The sequence below is a fragment of the Paralichthys olivaceus genome, chromosome 3 (assembly GCF_024713975.1).
Source record: "Paralichthys olivaceus isolate ysfri-2021 chromosome 3, ASM2471397v2, whole genome shotgun sequence".
Classification (NCBI taxonomy): domain Eukaryota; kingdom Metazoa; phylum Chordata; class Actinopteri; order Pleuronectiformes; family Paralichthyidae; genus Paralichthys; species Paralichthys olivaceus.
The window spans coordinates 7,596,356-7,623,167 of NC_091095.1; the positions used below are offsets into that span (position 1 = coordinate 7,596,356).

Sequence of the window (26,812 nt, forward strand, 5' to 3'; positions counted from 1 at the left end):
TACTTCACATTTACCTTAGTGGCATGTACCGACTCCAATCGTTTTGCAATAATAGTGTAATTATATTCTATTATTGGGATTTATGAAGTCACCTGATCAACCACCTGTTAAGAGTTTGAATTTGTATGACGTGATATGATTATGACAGTACTTATATTTTTTAGTATAGTTTTGGTTTCCAAATTAGTCTAAAATAATACCTGGATTATTTATTATGATTATTATTTTTTATATATTGTATCCCTCCCTACCAAATAAACATTGAAATAAAAATAGAATAACATGTAAATCCACTTTGTCAGTTGACTGGGGAGATAAGGACCTTAGCTCTTCAAACACAGGATGAAAGGAGATGAACTAAAGTGAAACGTACCTCTGTACGTATTTTAGGCGATTGTGTAGTCAAATGTGAAGCCCTTCTGCTGAAGCTCTTCACTTTTAAGTGATATGAAAGTATGAAACAAATACTGATGCTGTGTGACAGAGGAAGGAAGCACAATCATTTCTCTCTCCGCAGACAAATAGTCAAATTCACAGTGATGCTAAAAATGAAATTTGTACGTCAGAAAACTGCAAAAAATCAAGGTATGTTCAAACGTTTGCATTGTATCTTATACTGTTATAACTTTATCTTATACTGTTTGTGGTGTAAATCTAACAGCTGATGAAAGCAGCATGTGAAAGAAAGTGAAAGTTTTAGGTGCTTGAGAAAACTGATGACCATTCATCTCATATATGTGTGTTAACCTTAGTTGGATATTGTAATTAACATTATCTGTTGAAACATTTTTTTCCAACACTATAGAATTTCTTTTTTTTTAATCAAGACAGAATTTTTTTGACAGGCTTCTCTCCAAAAACAAACCACAACTGGGATGTTACATTAGGACTACATGTCTTTTTTATATTGATTGACAGTTACTTTATTTTTGTGTTAACACGCAACTGCAGCGTGAGCTAAGAGGAAATGGTTAGTGTGGGGTCAAGAAAGAGCCAGTCAGCAGTGGAAGTCCAACTGCTGCTCATTGTTCTGCTTCCTGTTTGGGAAGTGTGAAAGTTTCAGGTCAAAGGCTGTAGTACTTGTAGTTTTGTCTATTGTCTCTCCCTAGTCTTAAATGCAGCACTCTCGTGGACCTGTTAAACTACAGCAAGTGAAAGTCCAGAAGTTTAATCTTCTCATTATGCTGTGATGGAATGCCAGACTCACATGATACGTTGCTATTTTATAGACAATTCACACACATCACTTAACTGGAAGAGATGGACATCCATTTATTTATTTGCACAAAAAACGAGTACATTCCAACTTTTGAGGAAAATGAAAACCATCCCAAACTCTCTGTGTGTACACAGAAGCATGTCCAGCCCCGTCCAGCCCCGTGGCCCTGGAGGAGGACAGTGTCCAGTTTAACAAGCTGTCCTACCTGGGCTGCACCTGGGTCAAAGCCCCCCGCAACGAGGCAGAGGCACAGGGGGCCATGGCCACCCTGCGAGCTGAGAGCGCCATCCCCATCCCCATCACCCTGCATGTCCCTTGCGGACCAGATGGCTCAGTCAGGTCTGTAATGTATTGAGATTGGAACTGTAAGAAAAGTAGATGCATTTTTAAGAATGGTTTCTATAGATATTGAAACGATAGATTGGGAGTAAAGAAAGGTTTTGCTGACACTATATACAAAGTTTTGATACCTTATACATCACAGGCTCCAGCACATTAACAATAACTTAGGAGAACAACCAAGAACAGATCATCATGAATTATGTGTTTATCAGTCGTCCTCATCACATCTGCTGGTTGATATCCAGCAGAAGAAATGAACTTACAGATGAATTGAGTTTAAAGAAACTTTTCAACCATCCTGAGTCATTGTGTCAAAGGGGAACATGAAATATATCGATGCGCCAGAGAGGAAACGAGACTTGACTTACTTACTTACTGACTGACTGGATTATAAAATGTTATTCAGCTCATGAGGAAAACTGTCTTGGTACTAGCTCTTATTTAGCCGAAATGATCTAATGCCAGTTCTACAAACAACTTCTGAAAATGTTTCATAATGTTTAATATTTTCAGTGGGATGTCTCAAAATATTGTTTGGGTAGTAAATGTAGAAATTGATCATTGACAAAATCAGATGAGCGCCTCTTAAAACCAAATTAAAAGAATAAAATTAAAATTAAAGTTTAGTATCCTCAGCCTACTTCTGTATTGATTGTAAGTCTGAACCTTGACTCTACAGGATTGTGGACCAGGCTTCAGGTACAGAGATCGCCTCCTTCCCCATTTACAAGGTGTTGTTCTGCGCTCGTGGACGGGAGGGCTCGGTGGAAAGTGACTGTTTTTCCTTCACCGAGAGTTACCGGAGTTCTGAAGACTTCCAGATCCACGTCTTCTCCTGTCACATTAAAGAAGCTGTGAGTTTTATACGTGTTGGCCTTATTACAAACTGCAACTTCACATAGTGTTCAGTTCACTGTACTGCATGCAATCAAATAACATTGAGACAAAAAATAGCACACATCAGAGAAGCTGTTATGAGCAGGAAACCATAAATCAAAAGAATAAAACAATAATCTGTTTCTGTCAAATTTGACAAAAACTTAAATCTCCATGGATACGATATAATAGAACAAGTTGGATCGGAGACTAAACATAAAGCTTCTAGCGTTATAAGTTTTACATTTTATATTTTAGAAGCAAAATTGCCACATTTACAGATATCATTTTAAGCCATCAATATTTTACCAAGCGTGTGAAATGGACAACAATCTCATCCACTCTCAGTTTTACAGTTAATCTCCACAAATAATGTGTCTCAAAACTAATAAGAAAAAACTCTTAGATGGTTTTAGGAACATATATAATAATTTTTTTTATCGCACAGTATGTGCACTGTTTAGTGATGTAGTGACATTGTTGAACCAGCTGAGGGCACTGTTCTCCTGTTATGGTGATCTCAATAATTTCTCGTCTATTCTGCTTATTTCTATCCCTTTAACTTTCATGATTTCTTAATTTCTGTTTGTGTACATTTATTCTAAGTACTCATTTCCTTTTTTAACATTTGATTTATCTTTTTGTTTGCTCATTTTTTCTCCTCCTCACCTTTTAATCCTTTTACTTTCTGTCCGAAGTTCATTATCTCCCTTCTTCTTTTTTCATCCAGGTCAGTCGGATCCTCTACAGTTTCTCCACAGCCTTTCGACGCTCTTCTCGGCCGTCAGACATCAGGGACACGACTCTGTCCGGTCCACCCGACAGTGACCTCTACACCTTCACTGTGTCGATGGAAATCAAAGAGGATGATGGCAAGGGCAACTACAGGTACTTGGTCCATGAATACACACTCAAGCAGATCAATACACTAGAGAATAAATGTGTGTTCAATATGTCTTCTGTCTCTTATCACATGAGAAACAGCTTTTTATGGAGGAACCTTATTTTTTGTCATATATGTAGTTATCTATCAGCTCAGTATCACAAAGCATGTTATTTAGAAATGTGTGATCTATTGTTTATTTGCTGCTGCAATAGTATTTTATTCGTCTGTTATCGTTCATCCTCAAAGACTGGAAACCTGTTGGTTCAGATAGAAGCTTTTTCCATTTTCAGGAATTTATTTTCCCTCTGTTATCTGTTCCCCTGAAATAAAACTTGAAATAGCAGTTCTGAAAGTTCAGTAGATGCCAGTAATATAAATTACATTAAGGAGAGGACTTGATGGACTGCATGTCATATTTTATCTGTAATTATTAATATTGTTTGTTATACTGAGGTAATAACATTTTTCAAAGAAACTTTTATCAAGGAAGAGAACAATACGTTTCTGGTTACATAAAGAGAGATCACAGTACAATGCACAAAGTCAAAATGGAATTACATCTAAGTCCCTTAAGTTTTATGTGATTACCTCCCTTCTTCCCTGTACACAGTCCAGTGCCAAAGGACAGAGATAAGTTCTACTTCAAGTTGCGACAGGGCGTACAGAAGAAGGCCGTCATCTCAGTTCAGCAAATGTGCAACAAGGAGCTGGGCATCGAGAGGTGAGGATCACAGTGAATGGAGAAAAAACTTTTGCATTTTCAGCTTTTCAGCATTTCAGCAATCAAGGTAATGATATAAAAGCTCTTAAACACTGCTGTAAAAAGGCTGGTGGTGGACATGCTATGAATTTTTTTATGGTTTAGTATGGAAGCACCAGGCTGCCTAAAATGGTTAAACTCAGTGGTTGAAGTATTGCAATAACAGTACACATGAAAAGTGAAAAGAATAGTACATCAAGCACACTTGGACTTGGAATCTCTTATTCTTGTGTGTTTACATGCTCCTGCGGCAGGTAGCCTTGAAAAACTAGGGAAGCTCATCACGCCCCCATTTTTTCCTCGCCCTTTACCTCCTATTGCTCTCAGAGGGAGGCAGACACCTGCCCTTTCCTTTATTTTTAGTGTCAGTGGATGTTATTGTGCTCAGAGCTGATCCTTTCTATATTGTGCAGCCTGTGTTTGTCAACCATTTATTATGCCACCGCGCCGGTGACAGCTGTGTTCAGGTTGTCTCTCCGTCCGTCTCATTCTCATGAAACATGGTGTCTCAAGATTGCCTTGAGGGAATTTCTTCAAATTCGGTACAAATATATACTTCGACTCAACGACTTTGGTGGTAAAAGGTCAAAGGTCACAGTGGCTTCACAAAGTATGTTTTTTTTTCTTGAATGTGATATCTTAAGATCAGCTAGAAAGGGTTTCTTCAATTTAGTACAAACTAACTTAGACTCAAAGATGAACTGATTTGATTTCGGTGGAAAGGTCAAAATGTCGAGGTCAAATGACCTTGCGTTGTCTAAAACACAATATATCAGGAATGGCCAAAGGGCCGTTCATTACATGTGGTACAAACCTTCACTCGGACTCAAAGATGAACTGAGATTTTGATACCTGGAGGTCAAAGGTCAAGGTCGCAATGAACTCAGATCCCTGTGAATGTGTAAATTAGGACTACCTGTAGGGAATTTAATTTTATCAGGTACAATTCACTTAGACTCACTGATTAACTGATTAGATTTCAGATGTCAAAGGTCACTGTGGCCTCAAAAAACTTGTTTTTGGCCTCTTGAATCTCTTGAGACTGCTTGAGGGAATTTCTTTAACTTTTGATCAGCTCTCAGTTGGACTGATTTCCTTTCATCTTGTTTATTAATATTATTTTTTCTTGAATAGCCTCAGTTTTAATTGCTTGTTATTTCAAAATGTTTTAAAGCTTTCCGACATGTGCATCATGTTGATTGCCTACATTTTGTTGTGTATTTAAAGCAGAGCAGCTGAACCAAGCTTCTGTCCGACCTTATTAATCCTGTTGAACTGTCACAAGACATCTGACACCTTCTTTGTAAAATCAGTTAGAGCTGTAGTGGATTGGTGATGGATATACTGTAAACACAGTCTTACATAAGACAACTCTGAAACTGAGATTCCCACATTGACCACTTGATGGCACCTCTAATCTAAAGCTGCGGGGACTGCTGAGGGACTTACTGTTGATGGAACGGACTGCTTGGTGGTAAATAAGGTGACAATGAGACCCCTGATGGCTGTTACAGTAACAGTAGATAATATAATCCCAGTTATTACTTTTCTTTTTCTTGCTGTTTAATTTCCTGTGTCTATGAAGCCGTATGTTGTGAGGAGCATCTCTGTTAAGGTTCAAGCACAGGGCAGTTTGTCCCAGGCAGCAGTGGCAGTGAGAGAAGGAAGGGGCTTATACATGCAAGGCTGTATTATTTTGAGCTGCACAGGTTATCAGGATCATTTCAAATTTGCCTTAAATGATCAGTCAACTTTTACGAATTGACCATTGCTTAATCGTATCTCTGTGTGTTATCTGAGTGTCAGCTTCAGGCCTGAAATGCCTAAACGATTACATTGAGTATAGTATACTCCATATTATAAGTTTTCTCTCAGTACACTCTGCTGGTGAATGCAGACTCTACCTCTGCAGCAGAGTATTGATTTGTCGTTGTAACTCCTGCATCTTTCCTCCAGGTGTTTTGGGATGCTGCTGAGTCCAGGACAGAAAGTGTGCAACAGTGACATGCATCTACTAGACATGGTGAGCAGACACTTGTTTTCTTGGTGAGATACAGTTTACAGTACATCATGATAATTGAGAGTCGTGTACTTGCCTTGTGTTCGTGGAACATGAGAATGGGCAGGCTGAAGAACTACTGAACTCATTGTAACCTTTTTAATACAATAGAGAGAAAGTATTCAGTTTAATTTAAACATCTAATTTTGAGTAACATAAGTAAATGGATAAATATCTACACAGGAGTCGATGGGGAAGAGCTCTGATGGGAAGGCCTACGTTATCACAGGAACGTGGAATCCCAACTTGGCTGCCTTCCAGCCACTGAATGAAGACACTCCTAAAGGTGAGGACGGGTTATATTTACTAGGCGAAGCAAGCAAGCTTCTAACTTTGCAGTTGAATTTATTTTCAACCCTACATAAATAACAATTTTCAGTTTAAAATATTCAATGTCTCTTGTGTTTCTGGAATTAAAGCGCAGAGCACTTAAACAATTTTAAAAATGAGAGAAACAAGGAATATTTTTGTTGAACTTGATTTAATCTACATACCTTTGTTCCATTATGGTTATGAGCACCTACATTTTGAATGAAAACTGAAAAAATTGGGCTGTTCTAAAACTTGTGATCAGTTGTTTATGAAGTAGGACATTCTCCATACATTATTGTACGTATGGAAGCGGCACAAAACCCAAGGTCACGTCTGGGAATTATGCAATGCTTGGACGTGATAATTGCTTTGTTCCATTCTCTGACATAACTTCGAGTCCGTGCCCTGTCCTGTGACCCTTTGCTTGTCAAAGCTCGACATGTTTGTGCACAATGGAAACGTGAACACATCTGGCAGCAGAGCCAACAGAGCTGTGGACACACTTGTGAGAGGAAGTGAATTAAAATCAGCATCGTGAGGAGATTGTTCTTATGCAATTCACTTTGCAGTACTGTTTGTATTCTTATTTTATCCAAATCTAAAAATTCTTTATCCAAAATATATATTATGTATATATTATATATTTGAATAATGAAATATTATTATTATATTATAATCTAACTTGTAACCAAACCTAGGCTGTTTGAACCATCAAAAGAAACGCTTTGATTTTGGGATATTTTGATTATCTAAAAAAGATCTAAAAGTATCAAAACGTTTCTCCAAAACTAAGAGTTTGGCAATCTTTGTGACATGAAGCTGCAGCAAAAGTCCCTCTCATGCAAAACCATTTCTCTAAACGAGCAGGTTATGCTTGACCTTATCATTATTACTGTTCATGTCACAGGTTCATTTCATGTCCTTCTACAAATTTAAACAAAACGTCCTCACTGAGAATACATTTCTTTTCCCCATGTCCTCTTTCCCATTAGATTTTCCTTCTGTTATAATAAACCTGTCACAAGAATAGAAGCATTAAGTGATGAATGTTACTCTGAGGCACACTTGAGGTTTGTTTATGTAGGTTCTCTTGTTTCATATTAAGAGAAAATAAAAATAAATGAGTCTCACATAATACGTCACATATACTACATCCACAGTAACCTTGTTTTTTTTTTTCTTGTTTTCCTTTTTCTCCCTGTTATCCTCCAGATAAACAAGTGTACATGACAGTGGCAGTGGACCTGGTCGTGACCGAGGTGGTGGAGCCAGTTCGTTTCCTGCTGGAAACTCTGGTCAGGGTCTATCCATCAAACGAACGCTTCTGGTACTTTAGCCGTAAGACCTTCAGCGAGACCTTTTACCTCAAACTCAGACAGGTATTTCCACTGCAACTGTTTAATCTTAAAGCATCTGTACACATTTTCATCCTTTGCATATATTCATGCATTTTTTTAAAATGTATGTTTAAACCACAGTGTGATCGATTAACCAGAGGTTTTTATTTGGTTTCTTTCTATAATGTCTGGTCTGAAAGATGATCAACAATATCTTAATTTCAGTCCTAAAATAGAGAGCCAGTTTGAGTTTATTTATTCCAACATAATTTATCTAGCATGCTCAATAGAGCTTACAATGTTTTAGATAAATGTTCAAATGTAATGGGATAAATAACCTGAAGCAGTCGAGTCCTTTTTCACAGCAATATTACTGTCACTGGTTTGGTTCACGTCAAGTCAAACTCATTAATATGGCCCATTATCACGTGCGTCTCAAAGGGCTTTATTGCCCACAACAGCGTCAGTTCCCAACCCAGCCCGAGCTTGTCAGAAAGAGGAGGGAGAAGTGGAGCGAGTGGCTGGACAGCTTGAGGATGTGTTCAGTGGAGGAGGAGATAAGAGTGGACAGTTTGGAACGCGTGTTGCTGTGTCAGTGACCAGTCAAATGCTCTACTCAAGAGAACCAAGACACTTGTTTGGTTGTAAGATCTAAAGACAAGTGCTGAAAGATGCAAATATCTCATCAGCGGATTTTCCATTCCTCTCTCTGTTCACAGGTCTTGTTAATTCAAAGTTTGTTTCAAGCGTATCTCAAAATTAGAATTAGTTGTTGTGAATGTGTCTGTTGTCGTGATCAACGCTGTCACATGTGTTTATAAGTCCCAGTCGGACCAGCTACAGAACGCTGGTCGAGTGAATATGAAGCAGATAAAATGAATGTTTCTCCAGAAATGTTCTTCATCCAGACAGATTTTTGGAATTAATTGATAGATAATGTCAAACATCACACGCCCAGAAGCATGAGCCCTTTTGAGTTTCCTCTAGTAGTTGCTTGATTAAAGAATTGCGGAGTGGAAGAGTCAAGAATGCACCTTCACTTACCTCCCACCAACACAAGGACACCCGTTCTGAACAGTTGGTGCAGGTTCCTTTAAAAAAAATACAGTTAAGCCGTAAGCCTCTTCTCCCCTGTTAAAAAGCACATCTCCTTTAGGAGGCCGTGGGGAGCTGGCAAAGCAGTGAAGTGTGGGGAAGCTTTGGATTGTAGAGCTAATAAGAGGCTCTGTCGCATTATTGGCATGTGGGTAATTAACAGACTCATCCGCCTGATTTCCTCTGTAGTTATCTCCTCAGTAAATGGAAGAGTGTTGGACTGGTGCTGTGGTTAAGAGCAAATTAAAATAATATTGTATTTTTAAAGTAAAAGATGGAAATCATGTCGCCCTCTTCTGCACAACTGTTATTAGTCATCCAAAGAACCAAGGAGTCATTATCTGTGCCAACCTGTGGAAAACGTTTTCTAAATTCCTCCGCCATTGAGTTCTGCGGTTTTAGTCTGCGTTTGTTCATTTGTTAGTTAGCAGGATTATGCAAAATCTACTCAACCAATTGCCATGACATTTTTTGGAAGGCATGAATTCAAGACTCCCGTTCTATATCAAGAATGGGGCTGAAGAGAATTCAATATTAAGGATTCAGGAATTTCGAAGAGTTTGGACCAAACAAAACAAAAACATCTGTAAGTCGTAAACACTTTAAAATGTAGCTAATCAATGCAAAGAGTGAGCTTCAAATGCTTGTATCTGCAGGTGAACTTTCCTTTTTTAGATGAGCAAAGTTCAAGATGAGCTTGAACTTTACGTTGATGGGACCAACTGCAGAGAGTGATACCAGAGGTGTTTCAAGAGAAATGCCACCTTTGTGAAAGCTTAGGGTTGAAAATAACCTTGTAAGAGAAAAACAATTTGGGATGTTGCAGAGACGCATTAACTGTTAATGCAGTCATAGAATAACATTTTGCAGGGAGAGCTGTTCTTTATATCAGCAAACACTGTTGCATAATCATGTTTTCTTTCTTTTTCTTCTTATAAACCTCAGTTAATAATTCTGTGTTTGTCTTTGGCCCAATTTTCTGTCACATTTTATCAGCCTTAATAATTCATCCCGTAGGGTTAACAATTCACTGGCAGAGGCCATCGCAAAGCAAATGTGTTACCTAAGCCTCCTCGGATTTTCACTAAAAATAGTCTTGGCTTGATATTCTCTCTCAATTTGTGCTCCCATCACTGACTTGAGTTAGTCATTAGACGCCATGCGAGTGGGCAGATCAATGCCGCTCATTGATCCATTCTACCAGGTGGAGGAGAGAGGCAACAGCACTACAGTAATTGAATAGACCAGAAATAAACATCAGTAGCTTATGACACCCAAGGTCAAGTCTGCCAGTGTCTTTGTTCTCTTGTGCACTTCGTTACAAGGATTTAATGATGAGATAACACAGCTTTTATTAAGCTTTTATTTTCGTTAAGCAGTTTTTATACTCTAGACTTCAAGATAAACTTCATGGGCTCAGGGGGGAGAGTGAGCCGTCCTCTGACCAGAGGTCGACGGTTTCAGGGAAACCACTGAATGGATTCCCACAAAATTCAGTGGAAGAACGGGACATGCGTCAAGAAAGAGCCCATAAAATGCAGATTTGTGCAACGGAGCAAGTTTTTTAAGTTTAAGTCCAATTTGGAATAATGCATCGATGTTGATAGGAAAAAAAGATCTGGAATATTAAGGGGACTAATATCTACGGGTGAGTACAATTTAATGGCATTGTTGGGCCCTAAAAAGAGGTATGTGCTCTACTGAGTGCTGGATGTTGACTGTCCAGGACAGATGGGAATGGAGGCTCTGTTGGTTGGAGGAACTTGGTGCTGGGCCATACCCCTGAGACTTAATTAAAATTTAACACTTTCACATCTGTCCTGAATCTGAAGGGGTCAACAATTTGTACGAGTAAAAACATCTTCAAACCTTTATAAGTAACAGAAAACTTTAAACCTGTTGATCACTTTGTTGCCTCCACCAAGGAGGTTAGTTAATACAGTTAATATTTGAATGTTTTTATTGTATTGCTGTTGGGGCCAACCTTGTGTAAAAATTTGCCTCACAGTTTGTACTAGCTAATGTGTAATGAAGAGCATATTTTCAGGTTTTACATTAATGATCAATGCAGGCGAACGCAAAATTGTACACTGCCAATAATATCTAATATTCTGTGGTCAACATAACATGTTCTGTTTAATAGCATCATTAAGGAGGTTGATGATTTTCCTGTACATAAGGGATCAAAAAGTCTCTCTTTGTGTCCGTGTGTGTGTGCGTGTGTGTGCGCGTGTGTTTGTTTGCAGCAGGCACCAGAGCAGGTTGGTCCGAGCGATGCTATGTATGAGGTGGTGAGCCTTCAGAGGGAGGCGGAGAGAAACAATGAAGGGAGAGCCTCGCCCCCTGAGGAAGAGGAGGCTGATGAAGGTATGATCATTCTCCCTTTTTCTTTCCTGCTCTCTCATATGTTGCTTGGTTTCTAGCCCTCTTTCTGTTGGTTGAGTTAATGGTACACAATATGCACTAAAAATACCTCAGTACATAATGTGAAAATTGGCTAAATTCTTTGGATCTCTGAAAAGCCATTCAGGCTTTCTGTGTCTCTGTACATCATGATAAGATGCCAGAATTCTTCATCAGAAAGCTTTCTCCCCCACATTCACACACAGTCTCACACATACAGAAGTGCACATTTAAATACACACATTTCACAACTCAACATCATTTGTCTTCCAAATGCGACCTTGCATTGCTTTGCTCTGTACAAATTCCACTTTGCCTCGATATCAGAGAAAAATGGGACACTTCTGTGAACCTTCAGAGGCACTGGCAAGAAAATAATTGATTTACTTCCTGTAGCCTGTTGAATGGAGCGTTGGCTTTACATTCACTTTATCCCCACTGTTGTTTTTCACTTTTTTTCCCGGCTGGCATGAACACATTTAAATGAAATGTCCAGATATTCAGGCTGATCATTCATCAATGTATTCTGAATACACAGAGCCAGACCTCCCTATACACTCACTAAGCATGTTAAATTATTTCTCAGTGAGCGAAGTTTGTAAAATATCCTGGGTTACACCATTTTTATTATTTAGAGTCTTATATAGTCATCTACTATATGTTTTCAATGACTATGGGTAGAGCGCGAGTAATTTCTTGAACCATTAAAGTAACAAAAGGCTGATTTGATCATTTAGGATCGACACACTTTTTTTCGCCATCTGTCTGACAGAAGTCATGTGTGTCAATGTGTGCGTACTTATTAAGATTCAAATCCATAGAAGTATAAAGGGTTGCGTGTTACTGAGAGTGGCAAAGCATGTGGACAAAGGCACAATCTCTGAGGCTTTGAATCCCTGCTTGTATGATAATGAACACACATATGTGCTGAGTGGCTTTACGTGGAGCCCTGCACAATCCGTTATATGGTTTCATTGCTTTTTTGCACAGAAGCATTACAGTGTCAACGTGCCATCAAATACCCCCCCACAAATAAATGAACAGCCTGCATCAGTCAAATAGTTTTAGAACCAAATTCTCTTAATAATATATTAAACAATATATTTGTGTCAATCAGAGCTGACCATCATACAGAATAGACTCATGAATTGAGTAGGGTCTGATCTTAATGTGTCTAGATTAAGAGACTGAATCCATACAATCTAACCATGACAAATGAAGGTGACAAACCAGAACAGGGTTGATATTTTCCCATCAGTATTGGCAGCTATGTCTGAGATACGGAGGCAAAGCAGCAGCAGTATTAACACCATTAGCCCTTGCTGTTAGACTCCAGTGTCTTCCAAACCTGACCTCTAATATAAACCGCTGGAATTTTCCCCTGAGCACTGGCTCCGTGGTGCAGAATAGACCTGCAGGGCTGCACGATGGAAAACATGCGATATGCGATAACGTTGTTGAATGTTGTGATGACCATATGACTTGCGATAAATAAACAAATGCTTAAGTGTATGAAAAGTCTTTCTGCTTTGGGTTCACTGTTAACATAGACCCCATACAGTGAGTAGCCATATGCAGACACTTCCTTTTTTTTTTTTTTTTTTTCAACATTCCGACAACATGGTTTTACTGAAAAAAATTTCACCTGGCTATGGAAGCAGTGACCACGGACAGCTCCACAACCCGAGGGACGGGGCGCACAGCCCATCCATAGGGCCACCAAGTCCCGGGCAGACGCCCAGGCAGCCAAGCACAGCTCCACTAAGTTACGGCGATCTTTGCAAGTGCATTATGCAAAATGTTTCCAACAATGTTCAAACCCAGAAAATACCCAATTTTATTCAAAGTAAGGCAAAGATTTATATTGGTCGCCTTATAATCGCATCTGTGGCTTCGCTGTCTCGGCTATAACTGCTAGCCAGTTAGCTGTTTGCTGCATATTGTAAATAAAACCGTAATACATTAATTTACATTATAAATCTGTGACCAAGATTTGTTTCAGAAACATGTCAGGTGGAATTTCGTCAACAACCCCCATGATCCCACGCCGCCTCATGACTTGATCACAGTCTTCTGGTATTGTTTTGGTTCAGAGACCTCTAGCAGTTGAAGTTGTATATTGTGCATCTAAATATTCAATTGAACAAAATACGCATGAAGTCTTAATCACTTTATTATTTATTTTATGAATCCAAATACAAAGAAATAGACTAACAAGATAATAAAGCCTATTTTTAAAGATGAAAAAACATCTTTTAAAATGTGAATTTTTCAGTTTGAAATGTACCAACAGGAAAAAAATCATCTTTCCTAATTGTTGATTTGCTCAAAGTCGCAAGTCACCCTCCAAGGCTGGAGCTGACGGCTTTCAACTGGCACTGAGGAAGCCATTCTGGGGGCTTTTTCTATAGCACCCCTCTCCTCCCCCAGAGCTGAAAATTGGAGGCCATGGAGCTGGAGGCCGGCCTCATTGTGTACAGAAATGAATACACCCCCAGTGTAGATGCCACCGCTGCAAGCACACACACACTCTGACGTGCACACACACGCACATACACATTCAATCTATGCTGACTTTTTTCTCTTCTTCTTGGAAGCTGTGGATGCGGAAAATAGGCCTGAAGCAGAAATTTGCTTTTTTCTTTGCTTTTCCTTTCACCACATGCTTTGTAATGCTTTCTCATTGTGTTTTTGTGACCCTTTCTTATACACACCTGCACGCACACGAACAAAAACCGTGTTCTTTCTTTATAGAAATTCATAACGACCATGACATTGCTGTCATCTAAGCAGTAAAGGTTGAAAAACATTAAAACATCAGGACTTTAAATAGAAAATAAAGATTTCTTTTTTAAACCCCATCTTTTTGATGCCAGGAGGGAATTTCTGCTTGGATTTATTTTATAAGCAATCCACTAGTGGCTATTTGAAAGTAATTCTACAGTGAATGCATAGCCCCTCTCCAGATTAAAAGGTAACAGTAATGGTCCTTGTCGTCACGGTTTTTTTCATCACCTTTTAAGTTGGCAGTGGCATTGGACTCACGCTTCCTCGCCACGTGGCCTCAGCCAATCTGAGAACAGAGGCGGAGGCTTTGTGCTGGATCTGAACCATTTGAAAGGGCTCATCAAACATTTATAAAAGACCTGAAAAGCTCCCGCTGAGCCTGTGAGGATGTATAGGTGCATCAGTGCATTGAACATGGTGGTTGTATGTTCCAGAAGAAAATGTCTTTAAGTCCTTCTTCAATGTTAGGGTCTTAGAAAAAGGCTTCAGTTGGAGTGAATGATGCCTTTTCACACCTTTGCCTTTGAGCGCTTTTGATTTTAGTTTTTTCACAGTGATGTGTCAGGAAGGGGGGGGGGGACACAGGTGCAGACCCAGGGACGTCTCTAAGCTATCCCAAGGGGATAACCACAAAAATCGCAGTAGCGATAGATTGGAAATGGGGGAAAAAATAAAACAACGAAATTGTATAGAGCCACTACAGGCTTCCTTAAAGAAACAATGCACCACAAATGATTAACAAAACCACCACTGCCAAGCAGCTGACTAAAAACTAAAATTGTCCAGGAGACCCAGAAAACTCTAAATGAAAGGCAAAGGCTGGAGTCACAACAAACTCTTCAGCACCAACTTTCACTGGGAAAACTACAGGCAAAATTCTTAGTGGGGTGTTTTCAGACACACTGACAACGGGGAGAACCTCTCACTGCCTCTGAAGGTGAGACAATGAGTCAGCACAGGGCACTGGAGACTCAGGGTATATGAAGGCTCCCCTCACCTGGGCTTTATCACCGCCAATCGGTGCCACACACACCCGATTGCAGTGAGTTGATTCTCTCACCACTCTCAGAGCAAGATGCCTCAGAGAAGTTAATTGTCACCACTGTGGCTTTTCATGTCAGTTGGCGAAGAAACTTTGAACACATAAAATTTGACCCTGATGAAATAATTTCTATCCACACAATTTCTGGCCAAACCAAGACAAGAGCAAGAAAGTAACATATCTAGAGTAAGATTTTTTTCAGGCTCTAAATATCATATAGATTGTTAATGTTAACATATTCTAAACATAATGTTATTACCCCTTAATAAGTTTACTTTTTTATAAATACATAGCAATACCTATTCATTTTGAATTTCCAAAATTAATATAGAAAATGCCTCTTACGGAGGCTTGATCCTGTCGTGGACATAGGTCTGTTTCTGACCCTGTCCATTACTACTTGTCTTACCTGATGTCTTTCACATTTTCAAACTTTCTTTTCCGTCAGTAATGGCAAAATGATAAAAAAAAAAGAAAATGCTTCTGAACATCAACTTTGGTTTTTAAAAAAAATAAAAATTGCACTCAGAAGAGCACACACCTCTGCCAAGGCCCAACTGTCCCCTTAAACTCATAGATATCTTTCCCCTAAGTATGTCCAATTGTTTTCATTTAGATCCATGAATTATTCTCTGGGAAATTGGTAAAAATGAAAAATGCCCAATCTGAAATTGTTGCAAGAGAAAATACATTTTCCAGCCCGTGGTCTGAAACCGCACTTAATTTTAATGGGTTTTACCCTGACCCATACCACATCCTTCCACCAGATCTCGTGGTGATGCATCCAGTAGTTTTTATGTAGCACTGCTAACTATCAGACAAACAAACGCAGATGAAAACATAAACTCCTTGGTAGAGATAGTGAAGAACAGAGATTAATAGTTAACAAGAAAAAAACAGTGTGTGTGTAAATCACTTTTAGGTTATCCAGTTTTCTCTGTTCGTCTCACATGTATAAACCACACATGTTATCGCTGTATGCTGGACATACCTTGTTAAACTGTGTGTGTGTGTGTGTGTGTGTGTGTGTGTGTGTGTGTGTGTGTGTGTGTGTGTGTGTGTGTGTGTGTGTGTGTGTGTGTGTGTGTGTGTGTGTGTGTGTGTGTGTGTGTGCTTGCTTCAGTGGGCGGTCTCTGTGTGGGTATCAGTTCATCTCTCCAGCAGCAGAACAGACCAGACAGTCAATTAGTGCCTCTGCATCTAAAACAAGTGGTTCACTCTCCTGATTGCCTCTTGTCTGCTTCACGAACCACCAGGCAGTAGAACAATAATAATGGAAGGTGTAGGCACTGCACAAGCACTCCTGCCTCCATCTGACTGTGGCATCAATCTTAAAGTTTTAAAATGGAAACTAAAGTTGACCTTCAGCACTGAAACATCTTAAAGACCAAACAACGTGTCCTGCTGTCTTAAAGCTGTGTTACACTGAGACATGAAGAAAGCACATGTTCAGTTTTAGGTCTTGTTAACACAGTGTTGGTCTGAGAACAGATTTCTCATGTGGACTAATGTTACAGTTGTAAGGATTTATGCACAAAATGTCTGTTAATATGTGCGTGTGTTTGTATTTCTTGCAGATAGCGACAGTGAAATCTCAAGTGGGACAGGAGATGTTTCCAAAGACTGTCCTGAGAAGATCCTGGAGTCCTGGGGAGGAATCCTCAACAGATGGTAAGGCTTCAAAAGAGACAGAAAGTCTAATATCTAATATCTAAAAGAAAGCACAAGGCATTTGAGAAATGTTCAGCTGTTGTAGAGGCGATTTAAAAGTCTAATGTGTCAACTGTCTTAAACATTGCCTCAGAAGACCCATTATATATATGTACCTTGTGCTTAAATGACAGCATGAATATAAACAGTAAATGTGTGTAAATATACCATACTAGTTATAAATGCAATGACATCAGACATGAATATTAGTCCTTGAGTCTCCTAATCTTGTGCAAAAAGCACTATGACAAGACAGATTAGTGCTGAGAAGTAAATCGGGCCCAGTGTGCCACATGCAGACAGTGATTTACAGCACTGGACGGTGCTGCTCTCCATTGTTGTAGTTTGATTGTTTATCATCTCATTTTGTACGGAAAACAGTTCTGCGCAGATATGACCTTAAATGTATCCGTTATAAGTTACATACTGTCATCTTTCTATTCCTTATGCATTTACAACAGGCAGCATTAAAACATAGAGCTTTAGGTACAGACGTTAGCATAACTTGATGAATAAAAGATGTTTCTGGCTTTTTGTTTGATTCCGCAGCCTGTTTTCCTGCTGTTGCATCAGCACAATGAAGTGAGGTAGTTCATTTGGAAATTGCTTTCATATGGCCTCAACAAATGCATTATGATGAGATTTCAAGCATCATTAAAAAGAGCTGACAGTGTGTTTTCAAAAGCAGCATATTTCCTCATGCGGGAGAATGCTAACAGCATGGCAGCGCTGCGGTTAATAGTCCAGACCAGAGGTTTTCAAAGTGTGAGGCGGGCCTCCCCACAGGGGACCCAACAGTTTCAGGGGAATCTCATTGAATGAAATTGAGAAAAAAAATTTGATTAGTTAGTTATTAAAGGAGATCACGTAGAATAGCCTAAATGTGTGCAATTTGGTTAAAGACCTTGTTCTGCGTTACAGTAGTTTTGAGGACTAACTGTTTTTCCCCAGTTTTCCAGTATCAGGAATGAAATCATGCCTTAGGACAAACCTTTCTTGTACATTTGATTAACTCGGAAGTTATGTCAAACTAGGGCTGGAAAATAACAATAATAATTGCAATATAATTTTCAGCAATAGCAATATAACAAAAGCCTTGTCAGAAGGGAGGCCCACAATGTTAGAGTTTGAAAACCCCTTGGTCTAAGCTATATTATTGATTTTTCTACTGTACTCAATAACAATAAAATAGCCACTAAAATGGCTATACGCTGCACCAAATTACAGTTATCAGTCCCCTTGATATATCAGATAATGGTTCATCAAAATCCATCAATTACTCTCTGAGAAATCATTGAAAAAGTCTAAAAACACTTCTCATAATCTCACAATTTTAAAGAATCCGAATACTTGAAAAAATGATGATTTCTTCACATCATAATTCTTCCAACTTTTGTGTAATCCTGCAAATTTATAATCATATTGACAGGATGAAAACATTACCTCTCTGCTGGAGGTAATAATGTGCTATTACTTAGTAGTATTTCTGTCAGTACTTGTATGGCTATTAAACTCTCAACTGCAGTTCAAATTGTAACTTTAGTACATTTTAATGAGGCAGTGAGCCTTGAGCTACTAGAAATTAAGTAATCTGTGATTACACTGGGCAGCTTCCATTATAATGATGTGTACCAGTATCGATAAATAACAGGGTGTTCAGCCCTTCCTGCCTGGCCAGGAGTGAGGAAATATTCTGATGTAATTGCAGTACAGTTAATAACTATGTTGTTCTAAAGATAAATACCAGTAATGTCAGTGCAACATGAATACTGTGTGTGAGGTGTGTAACTCTGCACCTGTCGCTGCCCGAATGTCACCCAAAGAACACAATACAAACACAATCATCAAGTCTTTTCCAGGTCAGATTAACTGAATTAGATTATGTGTTTATCAGGCATGGAAACCTGTCCACTCGTCCAAAGGGTTTGTCCTCACTGGTTCGCAGCGGCATTCCTGAGCCGCTCAGAGCTGAGGTCTGGCAGCTGCTGTCCGGTTGCCACGACAACCATGACCTGCTTGAGCATTACCGCATCCTCATCACCAAGGTAAATTTACACGCAGATCAGGGAGGGACACATGGGACACCAAGTTGCATTTACATTTTTTTCATGTTTTTATGTTGACATGTGGGCTGATTTAGGACGCTTGTTGAAAACAGTCTCACAGGTTCTACATGTGCTTGATTAGTATTGGTGTAGAGGTTAGTCTCGGCTTGTTTGTCAATGGAGATATTAGCGTTTAGTGTTTATACCATGCAGTCTTTGCTGTGTTTTGGTGGAAACCAGAATTATGATATCATGTCCCTATGATGAGAAGACGTTGGGGAAATATTTTTCCTTATCGTGTCTCAGAGTACCATCATCACTGAATCTGGTGTTCAGCTGTTCATCTGAGCTCTGTGTCATGTTGGAGAGCTCTCTGATTTTGCTGTGACATTTAAATCCATGCGCTACTGTTTTCTGGACCATAAGAGCTCATGTTGTCTTGTGCAACCACTTTTTGGTCAGTTGTGTTGGAGAAAATGTTGTCATATGTACAGATGCACCGTTACTGCCTGGATAATAGAAGGATTTGGTTCTGCTGCTGACCAAACACTTTATGATGATATGGACCTGTATACATGTGAACATTTCTGTGTTCTTGTTGCTGTTGTGTGTGCACAACTGTGCACATTTGAATTAGTTGTACAGTAGATTGCATGATTATGTAAATTATATCGAGTATTTTCTAGTTTTCTGTTGTAAAAATCACTAAATCTGATCAAGCTGTTGAGTAACAAAGATCTGTGACACAGTGAGTGTGAGAAAGCCACACTGGACCAGAATGAAGAAGCAGGAGGAGCTGATATAAATACAAAGCATAGATCCTCTATGGAAAATGCAATAGTCTTTCTCTATGCTGCACAGAGATGGGTGAAACTACCTGTCTGGATCAATAACAGAGAGAGGGGATGGACGGAAAAGGGAAAATGGAGAGATGGAAGAATGTGGCCCCATAAATATGAGGTTGTAGTCACTTAGGGAGAATAGGAGAAAAGGAATGTGTGTAAATGTCCAGAGTGCTGGCAGATTCCTCTCTCCTGAGCCACATATTTTTAAGTTGTCTTTCACCTGTTCTATAATTCCCTTTTTTTCCTGTCTCAATAGTTCTATTTCTCTTGCCATATTCATCTGGTAAATGGGATTTTATTTTCATTTGTACTTCACGTCCAATTTCTCTACCCAGCTTTCACTGTCCCTTTTCTTTCTCTTTTCCTGTTTTATCCTTCTTTCTGTCTTATCTACCATTTTTCTTCATTGCTTATTCTGATTCTTCATCTCTTTCCTATGTGCAGTGCTTTTTATGCCTGGTATCTCTTTGTCTTTCATTGCATAAGACCAAGATTTTTGTAGTTCCGCTCATTTATTCTCATTCCACTGGCTTGGCCACACCCCCCCAGCCTCTGCCTTACTGGAGTAGTGATGGTATTGATAGGCTGATGGCGGAGCTATTAATAGCCACACCAAATGAATGGAATTGAGGTAAGATGAAGGAGGGAGGGGGCGAGCGGAGAGAGCCAAATGGCAGCAATGGTGAGGGTGATGTGGAGCTTAATAATGTCTGTTGTCTGGGCTCAGTGAGGATATTAATGCTGATTGAATTCTAAGTAACTGGACTGTCGCCCTTATGGAGGGGACACTATTGTCGTTAATCAGCTCTGTGCATCATGTGCGGTTTCTGTACGACACCTACAGTATATTATTGACACAATTTTCTGTTTTGTATTGTGCTCAGTAATGGAACTGATATGAATTGTGACTTAAAAAATGGTATCTGCATTGACTATCATCCAAATTGTTATTTTTACCTCTGGTATCAGTATCAGCCCAGAATTACACAATTGGTGCCTCCCTTGATATGGACAAACTTCTTGGACAGGAAGCAAGAAAATATTGATGCTTGGACAGATGAAGATTCAGTATTGTGAAAGAAATGATGGCACCAGTCACTAACTTTGTTGTGTTCAGTGGCGACCCATTATGTAAAAACAACACATGATTACATAGGTTGAACACACACATACTGTTGCTGTGTGATTTAAGTTACCTTTCACCTTCAGTAATTCAGCATCCAAATCACTGTTTACCATCGAATTCAGACTCAAGTACATGAATGGTTCATTTTTTATGTGCGATACCTTAAAATCTTTGTCCACTTGTACATATCTCTGGGACCATAAATCATGTTGCAAGTCTCCAAAAATGATATAGTCCAATGTGAGCACTGAGCATTTAGCTGCATGTTGCCCTTGGTTGACGAGCTTGATATTATATATTGTGGATACACAATATATAACACACACACACAACATGGCCGGAGGGCATCTGAGACTCTGTTCTGGGTTCTCTGTTTGGGGTTGTGGTATGGGGGGGTTACAAGTGACATTTAAACAACCTTTTCGTCTCCCTAGAGCTGAACAAGCCAAAGGTGTACTGCCACGCTTGAACCTACAGCTTAAAAAAGCTCAGCCAGCTATTTCCAGGCCCACCTCTCCAAAGACCAATCGCACACACAGCACAGCCAGCGTGTTAACAGAGGTCAGGATCTCTCCACAGGTACAAGGGCTGTAATCAGAAGCTGGAACAGCAGTTTTACCACAGCAGACCTATAAAGACTCTTATACTGTATGAAACTGAAGGTCTTCCAAGGAGATTATTTTACAAATAGAATTATTATTTTTTTCTTCTACAGATACATGGAGTACAATGTATATAAGATAGGCTGCCATGGTAACTGCAAAGGTCCATGGACTTCACTCTGCTTGAAGTGGTCTCCATGACAATTCTGTGTCTCCTTTTGCCGCTCACTATTCTGCCTTAGTTCATTAAGTGAGTTATATTTGGATAATTAGAGCGTGGGTAGGTGGCTAGCTACTAACAAAATCATCCTGAATTGTGCAAACTTTTGGCAACCTTTGCACTACTGTATAGCATGTTTGCAGAGGCAGGTAGTTAGAAGAAGATTGTTGTGGAAGTCTATCAAGTGAGTGCTAGAGTTGTTAGGCAATGCATGTTAGTATTTGCTAGAAAGAAATATTAGAAATTCTTCTAAAATCATTGCTGTAGTGGAAAATATTCCAAAATATTTCTCTTCGGTTTTTATTCACCCTTCTCACCATGCACGAATTCCACCCCCTGACTGAAAACCAAGTATGCATACATGCGCATTCACATACATAAACATAGCTCCTCTTGTGTGCCCTACCACTAGTTTCTCACACAAAGACACACACACTCCCCACTCTTCCATCCTGCTAGTATCTGACTGGACCAGCTGCATTGCATGGTAGCAACGCAGCCAGGCAGTACCACTTCCATTCCCCCCACCTTAGAATTTATATGTATTCGACCCCCTCCCTTCCTGGCTCTGTGCATGTCCATAATACAGCCCTGGAGCTTCCATTCACATATCCAGAGCAGGAACCAAATGTGTTGTGTAGGTAGTTGTTATTTTACATAAAGCCAATTACAACCTTTTCTAATATGGAAATTAACATGCAGTGCAAAAGCTGTAATAAAATGATTTTTATAAATAAATGTGTTTGTTATAGCTGTAATTTTGCTGTTATATAGTATTGAATACATCCATTTTGAATGTATTAGCATAGCCTCCTAGCCATGCTGACACTGATATGACAGCTCGGATTAACATGATCCACCCTACAGCGTCTTCTTTGGTCACAACACTTCTGTCTCAGTCCTCATACCGACTGTAGCCTCACAGTTACATTAGTGCTCTTCCTCTCCCTCTTCCTCACTGCAGCGCTGCACCAGCTTGTATGTCCTAATACAATTCATGTGTTAATACCTTCACCAATGTGTTACATTAATTGTAGAACCATTATAGAAGTGAGGCAATTTATTTGGAGTGCAACAACTACCTTAATACTACTTAGGTTAGGAAACATTTTGAAAAACCAGCAAAATACTGTAATACTGCATACGCTTGAGGACTAACAGGCAGTTAACAAATGAAGTATTTATGTGTATCAATGATGTTGATGTTAATGATGATAAAATGCTAAATTAAACCTCGAATGGCATTTTATACAATGAAATTTATTCAGAAAACATCTTTTAGTTTGTTCTGTTTGTCTTAGACAAATACTCAATTTCAAGAGAAAGTACAAAGGCTTTTTTTTTTTTTTTTTTTACAGTTCCTCTTTACAGGTGACTTAAAGATACAGGTTAAATGCTGACCTACATGGTGCAAGGACAATAGGAGCTACAGAATAATGAATATAAATATCACAACCCGATTGGTCAGAAAGGTCTTCACCACCATGTGGTGTAAGATTAAATGAAGATGATGGTGATTTCTGTAGGCAGCCTGCTTTTGACCTTAAGCTCACTTTATAACCCTTTTACCATTCAACTGCAGCAATACGGGTGTATACGGGATAAATGTTGACATTGTGCTGGAGGTGAAAATGGTTGAGGGATTTTTCTGTTCAGGGTGTTCAACATAAATTGATGTCATCTGATAACAGTTGCTGTGCTCAACATGCTAAGCGCTAGTTCCTATCTTAATGTTTGACCTTTTCCCCCTCCCACAGTTTCTGCTTCATATAAGATCACTGTTATATTGACAAGTAATAAAATGACTCAACTACTTACTGCCAGAAATAATTATCATTTGACAGATTTGGAGCTGCCTTACACAAACTACTATGGCTATAACAGTACTCAGCAGTGACTGCACAATTTCATCTTCAAAAACCAAGGATGGCATTTCAGTGAAGTGCACACCATACTGATTCTTTTTCCAAGCCCACTGCAAGTCTGTGGTGCTTTATACTCAGGGATACCAAAGAGCCAAGAGACAGTCTGACAGCAGTCTTGCTTTCGCTGGATTCAATACTTCAATCGTCATATTATTTAAATGGAAACCTGGATTATATTTTTGCAAATGGTGTCATACTCTGACATCTCAATGTCCAGTCATTATGACAGGCCATTAAGCTGTTTTAAAGGCAAACAGGACTGATGTTGTCAATGCTTCAGATTCTTCTTCAGTGCCTTCAAACCTGGGAACTGAATCAAGACCACGTTTGGCTGACAGTTAATAAACATAAATACTGGCTTCTGCCTGCTAAGCAGGTTTAGTATTGGTTCATTGATGTTGCTTGTTGAATGTTAGAATCCAGGCAGTTAACCAGTACTAATCTGCTACACCAACCACATGTTCCTCCATGTTCCTGCCCCCAGACTCATGAACCAGAGGGTTCTCAGTGAACGTAGTACAGAAGTCACTACATTTATATTTCACAATTTAAAAGATGCATTAGGTCTGAGTTTTTGTTAAATAGAAATTATTTGATAACCAACCGTATAAACAACCGTTTATGAACCATAAATATCAGCTTGAAGCATTTACATTCATACGAATACCTTAGAAAATAACACAGTAATGAGTTGTAGTCTGTTGCAGATTAATAAAATCAGGTGCTGTTGCAATCAGTGGAGATAAAACTCATGATTATTTGGGCACAAATTGCATAGTGCATAGTATAGGACTCTTCACCATCACAATACAAGCCTGTACTCTAATTCAATATCATTGCAGTTAAACAATAAATCTTTCACTATGATACACACTATACAGAAAATTGAGCAATTGCTTAGTTTATTGGAAGCATAACAAAATGTTGCGCCATTATCCAATGTTATCAAAAAACTTGTGTGATGCATCATAATCCATTTTGCCGTAACTGAGCAGACAACAGTTGTATCTGTATACTCAGACTTAGCGGTTTTATCGAAATTATGGCTACAGACCAAAACTAAAAAAAGAGCTCAACTGCAGTTAATAAAACACAAGAGGAAGAGATGAAAAGCAGGAAAAGGTCTGCGGGTCCCTCTCCAAGCTTGGGAGAATGTTTGTGTTGTTTTGGTTCTTGTCATTGTCACATTAAGGCATAACTTCATCCACCATTGTCATCAGTTCTTTCATTTCAGAAAGAATTTACACCTTTTATAATTGATGGAGACACGTCCGACACATTTTGCAAACATCTCATAATCTGTTGCAAAAAAGTAGCATTTATATGTCATCAGACATCAGTGTGGGTTATTTCAAGTATAATTTTGAACGGGATCCCATGCTGTTCGTTATAACCTAGCTGAGTAGAATATTACTTACTCTCCTTTTCACATGCTTTTTGTTGGCTGAGGGGCTGTGTAACCTTTAACCTTCATTGGGTGTTGGGGCCAAATCTGAAAGCTAATTTCTTTAGGCAGGCCTTGCATAAACCTTTTTGGTTTCTTTTTGGGTTTGAAAATTGTAATTGGTTTTATTTTGATTGGTTGATTTAGCTTATGCTTCCATTCAAAGGTGCCACATATGTAACTTACTTTGTCTGTTTAAGTGTCCTTTAATAAACACCTCCTTACTCACTCTGCTGGAAGTTGCCCTGGATGACACCTCTAATCTAGATGTTAACTCCCTGCTTATGCCAACACATTGTTGTTGAGACTGGAATCACCAGGAGCCCAGGGGTGGATGAGGGTGGGGCGCTGGGAAGCAGTGAAAGGTGAACCAGCCTCCACCTTAGTTTCCAAGTGGCCCTGCTGGCTTTGTTTTGGAGCAGAATGAATTATTAATGGTGGCCTTCTGGTCGTGTTTTTTTATCGGTGTCCACCCCCAAAGCACTGAACACTGCGCTCAGACGCGTCCATTGACTGACCTCTTCTGTAGTGACATTAGAACTTGCATAGTCTTCACTTTGCCTCTTTTTATTTTTTGTATTCCTCTCTATCTGACCTCTTTCTGTTTTTTCATTACACAGTTTCTCTTAGTGACCAAACTCACTAACACAGGTGCAGAAGAATATCCTGTCTCCTTGACAATTGAAGAGTCATCCCTCCACATGGCAGGCTTACTTGAAATCCATTTCGTAATCAAATTATATGAAACCATAACATTTTAATTATATCCAGTCCATGTTGAGTTTACATAGTGTAAAGGCTGACTACAGAAGAGGGCAGGTTCAGTGCTGTTTTCCAAGGTAACCCTTTTACATCTACTCCTTATTGGGAGTATCCACTCCTCTGCTTAGCCAGGTTGCCATCTCTCAATCATCTTTATCATCTGCTGGCCCAAGGATGCTCCCCACTAGCCAAAATTCCTAGCAACTCTGTCCTAGGGGCAAGCAAAACTGTGCAAAGCTGTTAAAGAATAAAATATCTAGATGAACCTGGAGCCTAGCTGGATAAGAGAGAGGCTATATTTTATTAGGGTCAGCAGTCCAAGATGGAGGTAGATGCCATCCTGTATACATCTAACAAAGTAGTGAGAATGTGGGTGACTCATGAAACTGTTATGAAATGTGTATTTTGTCATTATTTGCTGATATACTAACATAATGGGGCTAGGTAGATGCTTGGAGACGGAAGAGGAGGAAATAGGACCGTAAAAGGAGAAGGAAGTAAGATGCGGAAGGAGGTGGTGGCGCGTGGAAGGGGGAATTTAGTTAATAGAAAATAGACTGTGAGAGATAAGTAATATGTAAATAGGAAATGTATCCAAATTTACCTCTGGGAGAGAGCCAGTGTGTGAGACAGAATAATGTGGCAGGGAGCCTCAGGTGCAGCTGGGAAGAGGAGGCGGGGCAATGAGTGAGTGGCTAAGGGAGAGAGAGCGAGAAAGGGGGAGGGCTTGTGTGTGTGTGTGTGTGTGTGTGTGTGTGTGTGTGTGTGTGTGTGTGTGTGTGTGTGTGTGTGTGTGTGTGTGTGTGTGTGTGTGTACGTGTGTGTACGTGCGTGTACGTGCGTGCGCGTGCGTGCAAGTGCAAGCTAGAGAGATTGTGTGGAGAGGGAGGGAGAGAGGCAAGTGTAAGCCAGTCACAGTATCTCTCCTTCTCACTGCACCAGGGCTGAGGGAGACTTCGTCCCTTTGCTTCCCCCGCTGCAGATTTTACTCATTTCCATCAGCGCAGTCATCTTT

General features: G+C 39.5%; 1 protein-coding gene across 4 annotated transcripts in view; it reads left to right on the top strand.

Annotated features, from left to right (window-relative positions):
• The window catches only part of rabgap1l (RAB GTPase activating protein 1-like), a 93,708-nt gene that overhangs the window by 6,014 nt on the left and 60,882 nt on the right, over positions 1-26,812 (top strand). For 2 of the 4 annotated variants that reach the window (XM_020098526.2, XM_020098527.2), the window contains exons 4-13: positions 1,354-1,558; positions 2,241-2,415; positions 3,168-3,325; positions 3,934-4,044; positions 6,040-6,106; positions 6,326-6,428; positions 7,667-7,833; positions 11,133-11,253; positions 16,696-16,789; positions 18,723-18,873. In XM_020098526.2, the coding sequence (XP_019954085.2) occupies positions 1,354-1,558; positions 2,241-2,415; positions 3,168-3,325; positions 3,934-4,044; positions 6,040-6,106; positions 6,326-6,428; positions 7,667-7,833; positions 11,133-11,253; positions 16,696-16,789; positions 18,723-18,873 (1,352 nt within the window). The remainder of the gene's footprint in view (positions 1-1,353; positions 1,559-2,240; positions 2,416-3,167; positions 3,326-3,933; positions 4,045-6,039; positions 6,107-6,325; positions 6,429-7,666; positions 7,834-11,132; positions 11,254-16,695; positions 16,790-18,722; positions 18,874-26,812) is intronic. The other 2 variants (XM_020098528.2, XM_069522738.1) reach the window with 1 other exon arrangement.